This window comes from Trachymyrmex cornetzi, unplaced genomic scaffold (assembly GCF_001594075.2).
Source record: "Trachymyrmex cornetzi isolate Tcor2-1 unplaced genomic scaffold, Tcor1.1 scaffold104, whole genome shotgun sequence".
Taxonomy (NCBI): Eukaryota; Metazoa; Arthropoda; class Insecta; order Hymenoptera; family Formicidae; genus Trachymyrmex; species Trachymyrmex cornetzi.
In genome coordinates this window covers 402,907-422,513 of record NW_017295587.1, presented here as the reverse complement: position 1 = coordinate 422,513, position 19,607 = coordinate 402,907, and the positions used below count along the sequence as shown (strand labels likewise).

The window sequence follows — 19,607 nt, the reverse complement described above, 5'->3', positions numbered from 1 at the left end:
TTCAGTATCAATTATCAATCCTTCAAGATTTTCGTTCATTGCGCGATTTAAGCGTCCGCGAAATTTTTTACTTTCCCCTGACATTTGTCAGAATTCTTTTTTTTTTATTTTTGCGCGTTCCGTAGTTCAACTTCGTGTTCATACTTATTGAAATTTCCCTTCTATCTCCTGGTGTTTCGAAATTTTCTTCTCGTCCTTGTGCGAAGATCCGTCGGGTTGTTTTTTTTTCCTTATATTTGCGAATCGCGTCCGCGGGATTTAACGCGCGAAACGCACATTTAGCTCTCGACCGGTACCGAAAATCGAAGAAGAGTGCATTTCTGCATGATGAAGCGCAACGTCGACATTCGCTTGCGAGAGCACCCACGGCGCTCGTGAAAGCCCGCGATCGCGAAACTGTGACTGATCGACAGCTCGCCGCCTTCTCTGGATTTTTTTTTGCGGTTTAATCTGGCACGCTGCGTGAACATCGATCAGACAGGAGGTGAGAATTCGTTACAGAATACAGTTGTATACCACTTGAACTTTCTCGGGAAATTTTTTAACACTTGCGGCGAAACTCTCTCATAGAAAAAAATTATTCGATGTGTGACTCTCTCTCTCCTTGAATTTATTACTTTTATACATTCTTATAAGAAATTCATCTTGATTATCACGTCCTAATAATCGTAAATAGTTTTATTATCTTAACATGCATTTTTTTATAAAAGGAAGATTAGGTTTATTAAAAATTACATAATAAAAATTGTATAATTAATAAATACGTAATTTTATAGATAAAAGAAAAATCTATATTTGTAAAATATATTAGTATTATATTTATAAAATAAATTACATACTCTCTCGCACATGTACTTTCAATTTTACGCGATATTAAAAAATAGCTATCATGTGACAGTATGTGTAATTGTGAACATTCGTAATGAGAGTATTTTTACACGAAAAATAATAGCCTGATTGTGCGGAGCGTCTGAAGAACAACGTGTAACTCTGCGGAACATGTGTGTTTGAGTATTAAAATAAATTCAAAAGGCACATAATCGCACGTGGCCATATGTCTGCGAAGTTCGCGTTACAAAGCTATGGGCCTCGTAATATTGGGAACATGATAACTAGGAAATCGCGTGCTGCACAAAGCTGCTGTCATTTTAGTCGGCACTGCAACATTACGATTATACCGTAATTTTTACCAAAAGAACTTCACGTGCATGGTTCTTGTATCGATTCCGCTATTAATGAGAAATGCCATGTTTTGACCTTTCACTGTATTCGACCATTCGACATGTGAAACTATGGCGCGAAAAGAATGACATCCTTATACTATACAAAATAATACATTTCAGAAAATCCCGAAATACATTAATTTTTGCATATTTGGATATGATATATAAATCTTTACATATAAATACATAATTTTAGAACATCTAAAAATTGTCAAAGTTGCCCTGAATTTACGGTACATGTATGTATATTTACTATATACGAAAAAAAACTGATTTTATTGAAATATCTAAAAATTTAGACACAGAAAATAATTTTAATGGATTATTAAAATAATTACGTACACTGAGAGAAAAATGTTTGGTATTTGTAACTATAATTACATATCACTATAATTATGATTATTACTGCTATGTATAATAATAATAATAACAGTAACTATGTATATAGTTCTAGCAACAAATGTATATAGTTGGCAACTAAAATGACTATATAATTATAGTCGTTATAACCATAAAATAGTTGAAATTACCATAAAAATGATTCAAGTGACTATAATTTTATAGTTATATTTTGGAACAATCATAAAAAATATGGTTCAACTATTTTATGGTTATAGCAACTATAATTATAGTCATTTTAGGTTGCCAACTATATACATTTGTTACTAGAACTATATACATAGTTATTGTTATTATTATTATAGCAGTAATAATCATAATTATAGTGATATGTAATTATAGTTACCAATACCAAACATTTTTCTCAGTGTAAAAATTTCAAGTATAATAAGCAATGCTGCAAAGGAGTTTTGATATTCTAACAACCAGTTTGAGCGTCTTATAATTATGTAGGTCATGCTTAAATTGGTTGCTAGAATAATCAAAACTCCTTTGCAGCATTATAATTATTTTGATGGCTCAACAAAATTATTTTCACATTTGTATCTAGCTGAATTTTTATACGTTTCAGTAAGACATTTATTCATTCTTTACATGTAGCTATTTGTAAATGATTGTTTACTAAGAAGAAATTTAACAGTTTAACAATAAGATTTTCAACGTAAAAAATGTTTCCAAGTACCATTATTATTTAATACAAAAAATACTAGTTTTATCGACAAAATTGAACGAGCCTCAAAAACTAATCGCTCGTGATATCTACCAGCCATCGCGAATATATATTTCCGAGAGAACTTATCGTGCCAAACATCGGAGAATCAAGCTATCGAAGCGCAAAGAGTACGTATGTAATGCCGTAGACGAGAGGGGTGGATGAATCGCCATGGGGCAAAGACTACCGGAGGGAACTTGGAGTTTTCTTCGACGAGAGCACAGAGATAAGGACCGAACAGCGCGACGAAAACCCTTGTCAGGTGCACCCTTTCGCACGGTGTTTGCCAATAATCGGTTCCCCGGCGGCGTATAAAGCACGTCACGATTAACCGTGGCGGAAGTGCGCTACGAATTCGTATCCGCCGCGCGCTTCCGCAATGTTCGCGCGAATCGCGCTTGTCGATCTTTACGTTCTCTCATCTCCCGCGTGCATCCCTCAACATGCATTGCCATTTCCTCGGCATACGCTACTTACAACGTATAAATAGCGTAGCTCTTGTTTCGTCCTAGCAACTTACACTTCCGATAATTACATTAAACTGCAGTGCATCGACTAAAATGACTATATAATTATAGTTGTTATAACTATAAAATAGTTGAAATTACCATAAAAATGATTCAAGTGACTATAATTTTATAGTTATATTTTGGGACAACCATAAAAAATATAACTATAAAATTATAGTCACTTGGATCATTTTTATGGTAATTTTAACTATTTTATGGTTATAACAACTATAATTATATAGTCATTTTAGGTTGCCAACTATATACATTTGTTGCTAGAACTATATACATAGTTACTGTTATTATTATTATAGCAGTAATAATCATAATTATAGTGATATGTAATTATAGTTACAAATACCAAATATTTTTCTCTCAGTGCAGATATACGTCGAATCAAGCTAAAATCAAAATTCACACTGCAAAATCAAATATGTAATGATAAGTGTCTTTACATAGATGTGTGATTAGTTTAAAAATCACACATTATAATATAATATATGTTCACAAATATTTACTTTACACGTTAAAACGTGTTATTTTTACACGGAAAACTAAAGCATACGCACATAAAGTCACTTATTAATAATAAATGACTTTATATATATGTGTAATAAGTTATGACACGTATTTGGATTTGGAGTGCACTCGGATATTCCCAAATTTCACTTTGATAAATCATTAATGTAGACACCGAAAGGAAAGGATCATGCTTTCAGCGCGACAAGACCTCGTTAAACGGGGGACATCGTTTACGAAATGCACCGCTGATGGAAGTATCCTGTATTCGAAACTCGCGTATGTACACGCGTGCGGCAAGGAACGCGTACACGCGTGCACGTATGCTCGTCGGTGCGGCGTGTTATACCGAAGTATTATATCGATTAACTGTTGGCAACAGAAGAGAGGCGGAGGAAAGCTTGTCAGGGGCTGCGGCGTGGCTTTGGCTTTCCTATATTATTAATCTTTCTCTTTCTGCCTCTCTTCCACTTCCTCGCATTCTCGTTCTCTCTCTCTCTCTGTCTCTCTTTCTCTTTCTCTCGCTCACCCATGGCCCATCCTGGTGGTTGCCTTCCGCTTTTACTCGTCGTCTCACCCCTCACCCACCTCATCCCCAGTGAGCTCTGTCTGCCGCTGCTGCTCCGCTCGACCTGCCATATACGCGTCCGTCGAGTCAGTCAGGTGTTGCGGGCAGCTTCCGCGCTTCAAAGAGAATCAAGAGTTACGACCGCGGAGAGAGACTCGACCTCCGTTTGCTCTCTTGGTCTCTCGTCGGTACCTTCCGGTGATACCTCTCTAGCTGCGTTGCGTTGCGTACCTCACATCACAGCGGTACCATCCGTGAGTTGCCTTTTCCGGGTAGCTTGTAATTAGCGAGCGTTAACGGTGGCACATAAGTTCCGCGAACTGATGGACATTTGCATTGAGTAGCTTCAGATTGCTCTGAGAGTAACAGTTAAATTTGTTACGTGTCCTAAGGCATTGTACCAAAATAATTTTAGAGAAGAGTTACGCACATTTAATTATATTTCACATAGTAATTATCAAAATTAAAAGGTACCCGCAATATATATATCAACATATATTAAGAGAAAAGTTGTTAGAGAAAGCGGAGATTCTAAATTAATCATTAAGACAAGTGAAATTAGCCAGATCTTTTCATGGAACCATATAAATAAGAATTTTAGTCAAATAAAAGTAAGATCGAGATCTTCAATGTTTTAGGAGATGTAAGTTAAATTAAATGATGAATGAAATGAAAGATGATCCGTCACTTTTTTAAGCCCATAATGTCGCTATATTTTTCTGTTTCTTTACTTCTTTCTTTGGAAGAAATTGACCGTGTCGAAATTGCTAGCAATATTATATATATTTCGAATTGAAAAATCCAGCTACAGGAAATTTTATCGATAATCCGCAGATGATTGAATAGCACATGTCGTCGAGGTCGGTTGCAGGATGCGCAACGGCGAAATAGATTCATACCTCACTTGCCTATATAGAAGTGCCGGCAATTGTATCGGTACACTGTTGCTACCTATTCGCGCACCTAAACGTTCAACAACCCCCGCATAGTTAACCATGTGTCCGACAATTTTCGCTGACACTGACGAACCGGCCGTACCATCGGCACACCTGCGAACGCCATCCGATATTTCTGTGAATATATTAAGTGTCGATCGATCGTTTGTTGCGTCAGTCACCTGCATACAGCTTAGAACAAGAGAGCCGCGATATGATAAAATTTTGAACATTAAATATAAAATGTATTTTTTAATTAAAAATTTAAATTTTAAAGATTTGAAAAACAAAGAGATCTGACTGACTAGTTATTTTGTACTTTAGAATAGGACATTCTAGATATCTCTTCCTGATAGAAATTTCATGTATTTTTTGAGCAGTTACTCAACAGTTACATCAACTTCTGTCTAGTAACTGAGAAGGAAAACTACTTAGGATCCCAATCAGGATGTAACACTTTGTTTGCAGTTGCTTACTGCATACAAAAGTTGCGTAAAATCTGAATCCATTTATTGAATAGAAACACAACAAATAATGGATATTGAATTGATTAATAAGCAAGCCAACTGCTCGTGAAATAGACAGAATAAAACTCTATCAAGTTGTTGTCCATTTCCTACTCAGTATTGGCACAATTAATGAGAATACAGTAATATTAGATAGTAACTGGATAGGTGTCTAGGAAAACTGCATACATTTCTATCAGAGTATGATTCTATGAATTATACAATATATTTAGACTGATTTAAAAATATACTCGTTATATTAAATAAATGTAAAATACTGAAAAATTGATATTAAGAACGGCTCGTTCTGTTTAAATTATAAACTTTTTAAATTAAAGATAGATTAGAAATCAACAATAAAATATTTGCATTATTATTGTTATTATGTATATTAAATATAAGTAAAACTATCATTCAAAGCCACGAAATAATATTTATGATAATTCTCCGACATGGCCGTGACGGTTACGAAACCGAAATTGCCAAAATTTGGGCTTAATTATCAGCGAGAAATGACGTGCAATTACATATACCCTGCAATTTGTTGATTGTTATTGCCTAATATTGGATAAAATGGTTCAATGAACTAAACTATTATTTTGTCCTGACAAAGAACAAAATACTCGCGTACTTCTTCTATTTTTAATAATATATACTAAAGGTCAACTCTTTGATTTTATTTAAGCCCTCAAATTTTTCAAAACAAAATTTAAAAAAGAAGCAATATAAGATGTAGTCCGTCACAAAAATGTATAATTATTTTGTTAAATCAAAAGAATATGTTTAGATCCATACTTGGTCTTCATTAGTTATTTTAAATTATAAAACTAAGAAACTAATAGAAATTTCTCGACGTAACGAAAGAGAGTGCGAATAAAATCAAACCAATAATGGTAATAAGATGATAATAATGTCGAATACTTAAATATATAATAAGGAAAACGAAGAATGAACACAATATCAGTAAGTTATGTCGATTTTTAAAGCGATTTACAAACGTATGTCTAATTACAAACTTATGTGTAATTTGCGATTTTTGTTTTTATACTAATATTGCGTGTCCCGAACCAACATCAGTCATGGGATCGCCTTAGCCACGTGACGGACTATTTAAAAGATAAAACTGTGTAGAAACGTAGGGTGACGAATGTTGATGAACCAGCGCGGTGATTAATTATCCGCTCACGCGATGACGTCCTCGATTATCCTCTCGTTAGTCCCGTGGAAAAAAGTTCGTTCATTTAACGCGTTTGTGCCCCGCTAACCCGATACACCCGGTAAATGGGACAAATCGCTTCGTTAATTGAAAGCGTAGATTTTTTTATCGTCGGGATTAGGTAGGCGCAGTTCGGATTTCCACAGTTCGAGCTTCGGAAAAAGTTACCGATATTTTTGATCACAGGGAATATTATCGCTGGCACGCTAGCTGGGAACGCGCGTGTGTCGCGGACGAAATAAAAGAGTTAATTGCAAATATCGAAACGATATTCGGTCCCGCGAAATTCGTTTTCGTTTTAGCATTTCATAATTTTCCTGGCGCACCGTGGCCGTTCCGGTTTAACGCCAAGTGTGTATACAACGCGAGCGGGACGTCAAAAGCGGGTATAACTGCGACGTACCTGCGCATGACATCTTTGTAATGAAACCAAGCAGAACCTTCGCGAGGTAAAGCTTCGATACCATTAACGATGTAACGGTTTCACGTCGACTCCAAAGAGCGAAGTATTTACCGTTTTGCTCGTTTTGCTTTCTCTCTCTCTCTTTCTTTCTCTCTCTCTCTCTCGTTCGCTGGCTCGTTTTCTTTGTTCTCTTTTCGTGTGTTGGGAATTTCATAATTCGTAAAGTCGATCGAAGGAAAATAGGAATTGAAGATCGCAAGTTGTAACGTTGAACGGTGCGAGTGATTTGTTTTGATTCTTATTAAAAATTAATCGTCATATATCGAACCAGCACGTATAAACATATTTATCACGCAAGTGCGCGAACTAATGCGAACGAAATAAAAAAACTGATAGAATCGAAGCACAATAGGTGCACGTGATTAGGGTTACTATATTTGAATTATACAAGAAAAAAGTACATACACTGAAAAAAATGCATGTAATTTTACATAGAAATTATATGTCTATAACCGGAAAATTACCTAAATATGATTGGAAATTTATAATTTCATATTTATGTACTTTAAGTAATTTTCCACACTGAGAGAAAAATGTTTGGTATTTGTAACTGTAATTACATATCACTATAATTATGATTATTACTACTATAATAATAGTAACAGCTGTAACTATGTATATAGTTCTAGCAACAAATGTATATAGTTGGCAACCTAAAATCACTATAATTATAGTTGAAATTACCATAAAAATCATTAAAATGACTATATAATATATTTAAGTGACTATATAAGTTTATAGTTATATATTTTGAACCATATTTTTTATGGTTGGTCCAAAATAAAACTATAAAACTATAGTCACTTTAATCATTTTTATGGTAATTTCAACTATAATTATAGTCATTTTAGGTTACCAACTATATACATTTGTTGCTAGAACTATATACATAGTTACTGTTACGATTATTATAGTAGTAATAATCATAATTACAGTGATATGTAATTATAGTTACAAATACCAAACATTTTTCTCTCAGTGCAGTCATAAACATGTAATTTCCATATAAAATTACATACATTTTTTTCAGTGTATGTACACTTTTTTAAAAAAGATAATAATTCAGAAGCGGAAGGAAGGAGTATATTTTTTATGCGATAAATGTAGGCATTTAATAAAATATAATTTCTATTCAAAACAATTTTATTGACAATTCTTATTAATATAATTTTAGAAAATTTTAATTCATGTCCAAAAGTTTTACGACTTCAAAAATGGTACTTATATCTTTACTCTTAATGCACTCAATGATTTTCTAATTTTTTATTACACACGATGGGTTATTCATGTCCCGGGTTAATTTTTATTACTTTAACGAATATACAAAAATTATTAAGTGATTTTTACATGTACTTTAACAATTTTAGAAAGAATTTATAAGGCTGTGTGCATTAAAAAATCTGCACATAAAAATGTTATAATTACTTGATGCGCCTAGTCTTTTTAAGAAAAGAAATGTGCAGGGCATGAATGACCCAATTGTGTCTAAGGGTCAAAAGAGTACCGGTAACCCTACCAATCATCCTAAGGATGCCACCCTTCGACGGCCAATGATCTCATCAGGGATGTCTCATGCGGACGGTTCTGCTGAACGCGTTAATTGGCGACGGCTGCTGGTTCGTCGCGTTCCAAGATCAGGTCGACAGCTCCGCGATGACGACGACAGCGAGAGAATGAGAGATCGGAGAAGAGAAAGAGAGCGAGGGAAAGAGAGAGTGGGGGGAGGGAGAGAGAGAGAGAAAAACGAACGAACGCATCGTCGAGAGGTCGACGACGACAGCGCGAGAGTGCGGGACGTGGGGCGGAGCGGCGCGGCGCGGCGCGTCGCGTCGCGTCGCGTCGAGTCGCGTCGCGTCGCGTCGCAGCGCGGCTCTGTGCGTGACATTTTTGTAATGAAACCATGCTAAACGCACGTCGCGCGCGCTCTCGGCAGTCAGTACGGTAGACATCTGGCCTGCCTCTCGCCTGGCCGTTCTAATATTGGAAATTTCAGAGTACGTCTCCACCCGCCGCCGCGGCCGCCTCCTCTTCGGGGGCACCGTACCATGTGCGGGACATATGTATAAACATAAGCCCGCGAGACGCCGAAGTCGTCTCAGCCGAAACGTGGTCGCGATCGATCCACGATTATTCGCCTGTGCCTCCAGATTTCCTCCCCTTTCGTTTCCCTTCTTTCTCTTTCACGCGGATACTTGGTGGGACGTTCCAGAAGACGTTTACTACGTCGCGTTACGTACTCTCTAAAATCTTGAAAGTGGAAATTTTTTCTAACTCTAAAAGAGTGAAATCTCGTTCCTAAAAATTGATAATTGAGTCACTCTTTTCCAACATTGTCATTCTTTGTCACTCTTTAGAATTAGATTCCGCTCCAAAGATTTTAGAGAGCGTAATGGTCCGGTTTGTGTTGCGAAAGGAATTGTAGCGACTCGCCACTAGAGGTCCACGGGACTCACTCGGTTCGCGTAAGCACCGCGCCGCGCGAATTCCCTTTAAATAGAATATCATTTTGGATTTATTCCAGGCGTCTAAGGCAAATCCCACATTACATCGCCTTACTGATGAGTCTAGTAGTGTGGGACCAGGACGAAACGCTACGACCGACCACAAAGCTTCGGGTCAGGCCTCCTTAGTGGACATTTCCACAGAATATACCTTACTGCGGGTTAATTTATATTTTTTTATTATATTAATAACAGTTTACATTTTGTGTTATATTAATTTGCATTTTATATTGTGTTAATTTACACTTTGTATTACATTAACTTACATTTTGTATCATGTTAATTTATATTTTGTATTACACCAACTCTATTGTGAATTTTTTTATGCTTGCAACAAAGAGAGTTTCCACTTTGTCTGAGTAATAATATTATACAATGACTGCAATTAATAACGAAATTTTTATAAAAGAATAAAATAAAATAAAGCAATCACAACAAATTATCTTAATAAATAATTTTCTTTCCTTGCAATTCTCTTTCTCACTTGGAGTGAGATAAATCTATATATCTATTTATCTATCTGTCTATTTATCTTTCTCTCGTTCCCTTTCATCCATGCCGCTTTTTCCCATCGGCTACGCTGGCCTGTCCGGTACTTTTTTCTCCTTTCTTGCGCCGCCGTTGAAAGTGGAGCGAATTTAGCGAAACGTTTGATAGAGTCGTCGTCATCCCCGGTGGGTCTTTCACTTTATTTCGAAATTCGCAAATGGCACAGTTGGAGAACCGAGGGAAATATCGGGGGAGGGCTGTTTGTTCTTGCTTATTACCGGCGATCGTTGGCAATTATAATAATATAATAATAATCAATTAAATACTGCCCACAGTCGTTGTAATATTATTCGCGACAATAAATGCCGTTTATAATTACATCGATTGCAAGTATAATTAATAAAATTAATTCGGTACGCCGACGTTATTAAACGCAGTTTATCGCGGATGCCCACCCCACTCTTGGTTCTTCTATAAAGAGACCGAGAATTGATCGTCGGCATCCCGGGGCAACAAAGAATGGAAAAAGAAGTCGGGGAGAGGGGGGAGGGGGTGGGGGAGGGCTCTAATGTCCAAGCGGAATCTGGCGTTAGCGCGGTAATGCAATTCGCGAGTAACGCGAGCGACGGCGAAGCTTTTACATCCGCGCTGCGCGTAACCACAGCTGCGCGCAATTACGAGCGGCAGAGCCGCGGATTTTCTGCCGCGGCACGTATATCACCCCGTAGCGGCACCGCTCTTGTTTGCTTAACTAAGCGTCTTAACGAATTTCCGGAGACGCGCGTCTCCGGCAAAGTCGGGGGCCAAAGCTCACCTTAACGACATGCGGGGGAGGAACGGAACCCGGGGAAGGAGGGACACCTCTCGGTGACGATCGATCGCAGGTGACATCCAAGTTAATTGCGTTCTCCCGACGTTCGCGCGTCTTGCACAATGTCGCAGATATAGTTATCTACGAAAACACTTGCGGGGCACTCTGGACGCACGACAATTGATCCTCCCCCTCTTTCTTCTTCCCTCGGCATCACCTCGACCCTATTTCATGCTAAATTGCGAAATCAGGAATTCGAGCGTCGAAAGATGCAATCGTTTCTTTATCCTTTAAGTAGAAGCTCAGAAGACCCCGAAAGAAATTAATTTTTATATATTTTTAAATAATATTATTCATATATACAATTAAATTTACATTATTTATATTCTTATTTATTTATCATGAGATAGAAGAGTATAAAAATAATGAATTTTAAGATTTTTGAACGACACTTTTCATTTTCCTTTCGTAGAACAAGATTTTTAAGATAATTTAATATAACATGCGTTAAAATTGCGTGATCATCTACCTACTTAGGCCCAATTTTTCATTATCTGATTAAATTTAATTTGATGCTTCGTCCCATAATGTCATCATAGATGAAGCCTATTAGATAAAACATCAGGTTAAGCCTAACCACAAGTTAAAGATTAAAAACTTAATGTTAACGTATTACTTTATAAATCGATTACTTGCGTAAATATCAACATCAACTGTAATGTTATTTCACAATAACAAATTTTTAATTATATTTCGCATTTAACCAAAGTTTTGTGTAACAGACAGCTGCATGACGGTTATAAACAAAAGAAAAATAAATATCCTTTTACACAAACGAATGGCGAAAATCAAATTATTTCAAGCGTTAAGCCAGGCAATTAAGTGAGATGCTGCTGTTAGAGGAATGTTTTATGCTGTAAAGTGCAGCTTTGAATGGATCCTGCAACCGAATTACTCATGAGATCCCTTAAGATATCACATTAATTTTTTTTTCACAAATAATACAAAATCGTAATAAAACGATGTTTCGTACGATTGTCTTTGTCCGCTATTTGCTTCGACAAACATTTCGCATCTTTGTAACTATGTTTTAATTAATTTGTATCAGAAATGTACCTGTCGTTGCTGCGAGACCAATATTCGCGCGCAAAATGTATTTTCATTAAATACATGTTTTGGTGGATCGACAGATTCTTTTACAGATCGCTAAAAACGTTTTTAATTTTGTCGAACAGATATTTACGAACAGTTTTTTCTTCTTTTTTTAAATAGAATACACGGTTATTTCTTAAATATCACATTTTTCTAATTTTCCAAAAAAGATTGTTAAATAAAAAAGTAGAATAAAAATCCCCTTTAGAGCCAAACAAGTTAGTGGAGCGTAAAAATAATTTTCGTTTATTGATAATTATAAAATACGCAAAGAAGATTGTTATTGTAAAATCATTGTTACGTTATTTTTTTAATGAATTTGTTCTTTACTGTGATAATGAGAATTAATAAATCGTAAAATAATATATATAATATTATTTGATATACGTATTATATAATATTAGAATTGAATCCGTACGTTGATCGATGAAGTAGTAATACTATTTCTGTGTGAAAGGCTTAGGTATTTCAATTGTAATATATCATATATAATATTATTACAGAGGTAGTATTACTACTTCATCGATCAACAGACGAATTCTGTTCGCTCCTATCATAGCGATATATGTCATGGGAGATGACAGAAGGCCGCAAATACTATAACACTTGCGCATATGCGGCGAGCGATTTGCGGACAACTGTAACAACAGAAGAAGGCGTCAATTAAAATTATGGTGACCATCTGTCACAATAAAGACCGACACGTCGCGACCGCGAATTGTTCTGTGCGTAAATCCGTCGGAACTGCGTAGCGCAACCTTTTTTCCATCGCCCACGCGAAACACGGGGGTGGATTGATTGATGAACGGCCGTGGAAGAATCAGAGAGCGTTGTTACGTGACCAGAATATGGGCTGTTGACGCTTTTATTGTCCGATAGTAATTAGTAATGGGCAGTGTCAGAACATCCTTTATTATTTTTTGTGTAATGAAATAATTAGACTACCTATGATTAGATTAAATTGAAGTTGAGTGTTGTCGATTATTTATAATCGCATTAATCTCAAACTTGCAAACTCAATAAAAGCATCAGATGAAAAAATTAATTATATCTTTTCTTTGTAACATTTTCGAATTAAACAATTTCTTATATTTAGACAAAAATTTGTTTACTTTTTTGTTGTACGGATTTTTTATTGGGCTTGTATTTCTCTACACTAAAAAAAATTTACTAAATCTTAATATATATGTTTTTTAATAATACTAACTAAATTATTGAGTAAATATTAACAATGAATAAATATTTTCTCAATAAAAAGATGATATTTAAGTCAAATTAATGTATATCAAAAATAAATTTATGTTTACATTTTTAGTAAATATTTATTAAAATTCAGTACCTTTTTTCAATGTATGTTCTATACTTCATCACGAACCGAAACAATCACCCAGTTGACGTAAAAATTACGAGTAGATTTACGTTGCAATAAAATGGGATGTACGAATTTATTATCAGCGCGGAGTTTTTATTGTTCACAAAACACATTGCGCAATTCGGCGGAAACCGAACGGTGGTTCGCGCCGAATTTCCCAGCGCAATTACGTACACGCTAAAACCCGACGGCACATTTGGCGATGTAGTTTCGCGCGAAAAATTATAGCGAGTCATCCGTACGGCCGTTTCTTGGACGCAACGAAGGGCTCGTTTGCATTTCACGTTAATAACGGGACCATGTGGCACCGAAGGCAGCCTGCTGCCAGAGCTGCGCGCGTCAATAAAATAAAATTCCATCCGGTAGGAACGGTGGCGGTGCGCCACGTGGATCTTAAAGATTACTCCCGTTTCCGCATTCGTGCCATTTAATTTCCCTTCCCGTGTAATTTTGCTCGCGTCGAACCGAAAATATTACGGAGCTCATGCAAATCGCTCGGCCCTAAATCGATTTATACATACGCGACGTTATAAATCGCACGAGAGAGCGCCTAACTTTTTTCATAAATCAAAGATACGATCACGCGAATGTCTGCCGTTACCATTCTAATGTCATCGATTAAACGTTGTATTGTAATCGTTTAATGCTACATTTATTGTACGACTGAAAGATTTTTTTTATAGTTCTTTTTGTTTATTTAAATTTTAAATTTATTAATTGATCGTACGAAGAAGTTATTTTTCTTTTTTCTTTTTTTAGAAAAAAAGAGAGATAAAAAATCGATTTTTGCGTATGCACATATAACGTTTCACGTAAAGTGAAAGGTCGATTATTATATCAATGTATAGTCAGTAAAAGACAGCTGTTGAATTATTTGTTATATGATTATTTCATTCAACGAGTGCCATTCAATTTCCTTACAGCCACGTCGTTTCCGGTGATATGGTTTTGTCTTCGGGCACCGAATGACACATGTTCGAAATGCAATAGCGATGCATGTGATTTTGCCTGAGATAATGTCACTGTTGTATCCGGTATAACACGCGTTTTATGTGTACAAGTGTATCAATTCTATTTATCAGAAAGATTTCTTCGAAGAAGTCTAATTCTGATGAATAGAATTGTAATACATAATATTAATAATTCTACATGCTCATATATGGTACTGAGAAAAAAATGCTGTTGATTCAATTAAAATCTATATTACGGACTGTCATATAAGTGATTAATTCATGTATATTTTTATTGACATAAAGGCATAAATTATTATTTCAATAATCAAGGCCTTTATGTCAATAAAAATATACATTAATTAATTACTTATGTTAGTGACTATAATTTTATAGTTATATTTGGGGACAACTATAAAAAATATGGTTGTCCCCAAATATAACTATAAAATTATAGTCACTTGAATCATTTTTATGGTAATTTCAACTATTTTATGGTTGTAACAACTATAATTATAGTCGTTTTAGGTTGCCAACTATGTAGTGTAATTGTATTTAAATTAAAATAACATATCTCTGTCTACTTAAAAAAATTAAAATTGGTTAATTCTTGAAATTGTTTGAGTCTACATTTTAAGTACTTGAATTTTTAAAATAAAATTGTCTACTTTAATAAAATAAAAATTAAATTTATACATAATATGTGTATTCTCTTATTAATGGGAGCATTTTAGCGCATATTATGCAAGAAATGCAAGTATTAACGATCTGAAATTGCGACGGTAACTCGTGGGTAAATTTATTCGTAGTCCGTAGATTTGTTCGCGCGCAGTTCTTGCGGAATTATGAAAAAAGGATCCGAACGTTCGACTACTTTTAATGCCGGACGTAGCTGTCGGCGTGGAGCACCGCGCTCGTAAAAGTCCCAGCAACGCGATTACCGTAATAAATATGAAACGAGATCTTGCAGCGTAAGCAGGAAGTAAAAGAAGAGGAATCGCGAGCGCGAACGTAGGCGGAGAAAAGAAACTAAGTACGCGGCAAGAACGTTGCGTACAAAACGCGAGACGCTTACGGGGTGTAGTATTACACTGCGGTACCACCTTGTCAAGCCGATGTAAATCTTTATACTTAATGTTTACGACTTCTGCGCGTGTTTGCGACCGGCAAACATCAGGGCGGTAAGAAACATTGCACTAAGAAATTAAAAATGGCGCGAGGAAGGCCATCTATCGAAAGCTCTTCTGTTGCAGAAATTTAATATTGGATAATTTATTACTGAAAGACAGTAATTAATTATTTATTTGAAATATTAAAAGGACAACAATGATTTTAGTACCTAATTTAAGTAATTAATTACTGCCTTTCAGTTTAAATTGGCTAATATTAGATTTCTATAAGGGTTACTTCCGATTGCTCGAAAATTTAATAAGGAAATCTTATTCTCTATTTAATTTTGAATTTGTCTACGGCGTGCGATTTACTGGAGGCCACGTGCTATGAAAATCTTAATACTGTAAAGTACTTAAAACACCCATTTGTAACATTCACGCGAAATTAGTTTGTGGGAATTGCGGATCTTTCAATAACGTTATTACAGATGTATTGAGAGTGTAGTATATTTTGTAATGCAAAAAGTATTTTCCAATAATTTATATAACGTACAAATTCGAAGTAAACGACGTTCCAATTTACTAGGCTACCTAAAGATTTACTTCAATACGGCTTTGACAGATTTGAAATCCAATTTTAATTTTCTCGCTTAAAGAAGGTTTAAATGCGTCCATTGAAGATTAATAAAATCAAGTTTTTAAACGAAAATTCTATTCCAGTAAAAAATATGCATAGGTGAAAAATTATTCGCGATTCATGGCGTATACTCTCTCCAGTTCGGCGAACATTTGCGGAGGCTTTTCGTGATGGTCCATTTGTAGGCGAGTGCAGCCAAAAATGACGGGGGCGCGATCAGTTATGGACGGCAGCGTTCGCGGATCCCCAATAATTCCGTGCTTCCGTGCCGTGACAGATCTTTGTTGGTTTGTAAAACTAACGTCCGTACATTCCATTAAAACGGCCATCGGTATGCGCGGCAACGATCTCGTCTCGCCGGGCACGTAGACGAAACATGCGGCCGGCGCGGCGGGACGCTCTCATGAAATGGAATCAATCAAATATGAATCGTGTGCACGCGCGATGACGTGCATATAGGTGCCCCGATCTCTCCTTGCTCGTTTTTCCGCATGTCGTCGCGACCGCGTCGACCCGAAACCTGGTCGAAAGCAGGTGGCACGTTCGCGGAAGTCGCTGATAGAAGAAGCTATTAATCTTCGATTATAATATTTTGATGACATGAAATTCTTGTAAATCTTTCTTGAAAGAAAAAAAATAAAAAATAGGAAGAGAAAGTAATAAAATTATATATTATATATATGATAACTTCTGGTGTGCATTGCTATTTTTTTCTCTTTCTAAATTTTTCTGTTTTTTCTTTCCTTTCAATTTCAGATTTCAAAATTTCTAGGAGTGCCCCGTAACACACACGATTGAATCATTTGTATTCTGCTCATTTTCTTTTCTTTGAAATACTAGGAACATCTGATTAAATAATAATCTCTACCTTTTCTTTTTTTAACCCTTTACTACACATGATGGGTTATTACATGATGGGTTATTTACTTTAATACCTTTAGAAAGTATTTAAAGTTGTATATTTTACAAAATTGAATATAAATGTTACAATGAATTACTTAATGCTTCTAGTTTTTCGAAGAAAAGAAATATGGGACAAGAAATCGTGTGTACCAAAAAAGCGATCTTATAAATACTTTCTATTAAAGATATTAAAGTATATGTAAGAATCATTTAATAATTCTTTTCGTATACTTATAAAAGTAATAAAAATTAATTCATATATAAACGTATATGTAAAGGATCAATGTAAAAGATCGGAAAATCATCATATATATATATTAAAGAGTTAATTACGTTATCACTCTTAGTTATCATTTGCCCCAGTAACTGTCCCAAGGTCCATCGTGAAAGCAATTTGCATATAATTTATGCCGCCGCCCGCAGGTGAGAAAGCGGCTCGCGAGCATGAAAGTGGAGGGCGGAGTGGCAACGACGACGATCCTCCACAAGATCAAGGTCAAGGAAGAGACGAAGGAATGTTGCGGCTACCAGCAGGCCTCGCCGTCGTCGACGTCGGCGGCCACCACCGCGACCGTCGCGACGCTCGCCGTTTCGCCCGCGACGGCGATCACCACGACCGTCACCAACAGCAACGGCGTCTCCACCGTGAACGCGAATCCTTCCACGACCACCACGGCGATAGTCGCCGCCGCCACCGCCACCCCCGCTCTGCAGTCATCCAGCATTATTTGCCATCCACCGACGACCGTCTCCAACACCGTGGACTCCTTTCCGGTCGACCTCGATCTCAAGGCTAAGAGTAAGGGTGAGTACACAGTAAAAAACATTTTGTATTTTTATTGGAAACGGAAGTCTTTGTTAACATCTTGCGTTGAATTTTTTAAGTATTATATATTCGAGTATTAATTTCACGTAGGGTAACTCCGGTATATACGCCGCGCTGGATTTACGCCGCGGAAGTCAGAAAAAATAGAAGAAGTAGGGATAATTTTCTCGCAACTACTCTGTTACATGCCTTTATGTTATATTAGTATAGAGTTATAATTTCAGCTTCTTATTGTTAATATTAATGAAATTATTGTGAGTTGAATCGATTTGTCACTGTGTGTGTAACAAGTAGCATCATCATAAATTATAATCTACATAAAATGATTACTGTAAGGCGTGTAAAAGACCTAGTGGTTTTTTCGTGATACATACGTGTAGAGGAATAGTAAAGCATGTTGTATAGCAAAATACAAGTGCTTTGCTTTCGTATTCTTTGTTTAGTTTGTTGAAACCCTTGCATTTTTGCCATATATCCCACCCATTATCTACTAGGTGTACAAGTATGAAGTGCGGATTTGAGACAACAGATGGTGCACCAATGCAGTGTGTAGTATAAAGATTTTACGTATATGCCATTTTGTTGTGCCATCAACAAGTGTCAAACGCACATAAGTGATAAATTGAAAAAGTGTTTGCATAGTATTGTTTTGCTGTGTTCAATATGTCAAAATTTGTGCCAAATAAAGAAATTACTTCGAGAAGCTTATGGTGAACATGCTCCATCGCAAGATACGTGTGAACGATGGTTTCGGCGTTTCAAAAGTAATGATTTCGATATTGTAGACAAGGAACACGGAAAACCGCTAAAAAGGTATGAAGAGGTAGAATTGCAAGCATTGTTGGACGAAGACGATTCACAAACACAAAAACAACTCGCAGAGCAATTGAGCGTTAGTCAACAAGTTGTTTCCAATCGCCTACGAGAGATGGGAAAGATTCAGAAGGTCGGCAGATGGATACCACATGAGTTGAACGAGAGGCAGATGGAAAGGCGCAAAAACACATGTGAAATTTTGCTCGAACGATACAAAAGAAAGTCGTTTTTGCATCGTATCGTTACTGGGGATGAAAAGCGGATATATTTTGAGAATTCCAAGCGCAAAAAATCATGGGTAGACCCAGGCCACATCGATCGCAAGACCGAATCGCTTTGGCAGGAAGACGATGCTCTGTGTTTGGTGGGACCAGAAGGGTGTGGTCTATTATGAGCTGTTAAAGCCTGCTGAAACGGTTAATACCAAACGCTACCAACAACAATTGATCGATTTGAACCGTTCGCTACTCGAAAAACGACCAGAATATCGAAAAAGGCAACATAAGATCATTTTTCTTCATGACAATACTCCATCACATACGGCAAAACCGGTTCGCGACACGTTGGAAGCACTCAGCTGGGAAGTGCTAGCCCATGCGACTTACTCACCAGACTTGGCTCCTTCCGATTACCACTTGTTTGCATCGATGGGTCACGCACTTGCTGAGCAGCGCTTTGGTTCATACGAAGATGTGAAGAAATGGCTCGATGAATGGTTCGCGGCAAAAGGGGAAGATTTTTACTGGCGTGGTATCCACAAATTACCCGAAAGATGGGAAAAATGTGTAACTAGCAATGGAGCATACTTTGAATAAACCACTTTTTATCATTCTTCCGAATTTAACGTGTTTTTTTTTTTTGGAAAAAAATCCGCATTTCATACTTGTACACCTGGTATATATAGCAAAAATGCAAGATTTTTCAAAAAGTTTATTTTTTAATACGAAAACTATTTCGGATTTCTAATATTTTTTTCATAGTAGTAGAC

The 19,607-nt window shown here is 36.4% G+C and overlaps 1 protein-coding gene across 2 annotated transcripts in view; it reads left to right on the top strand.

Moving 5' to 3' along the window:
* Positions 1-303: 303 nt before the first annotated feature.
* nvy (CBFA2/RUNX1 partner transcriptional co-repressor nervy) overlaps positions 304-19,607 on the top strand; it is a 53,208-nt gene continuing 33,904 nt past the window's right edge. The window contains exons 1-2 of one of the 2 annotated variants that reach the window (XM_018504379.1): positions 304-484; positions 17,401-17,782. In XM_018504379.1, the coding sequence (XP_018359881.1) occupies positions 17,422-17,782 (361 nt within the window). In that variant the 5' untranslated portion in view covers positions 304-484; positions 17,401-17,421. Of the gene's footprint in view, positions 485-17,400; positions 17,783-19,607 lie in introns of those variants that run through there. The other variant, XM_018504383.1, reaches the window with a different exon arrangement.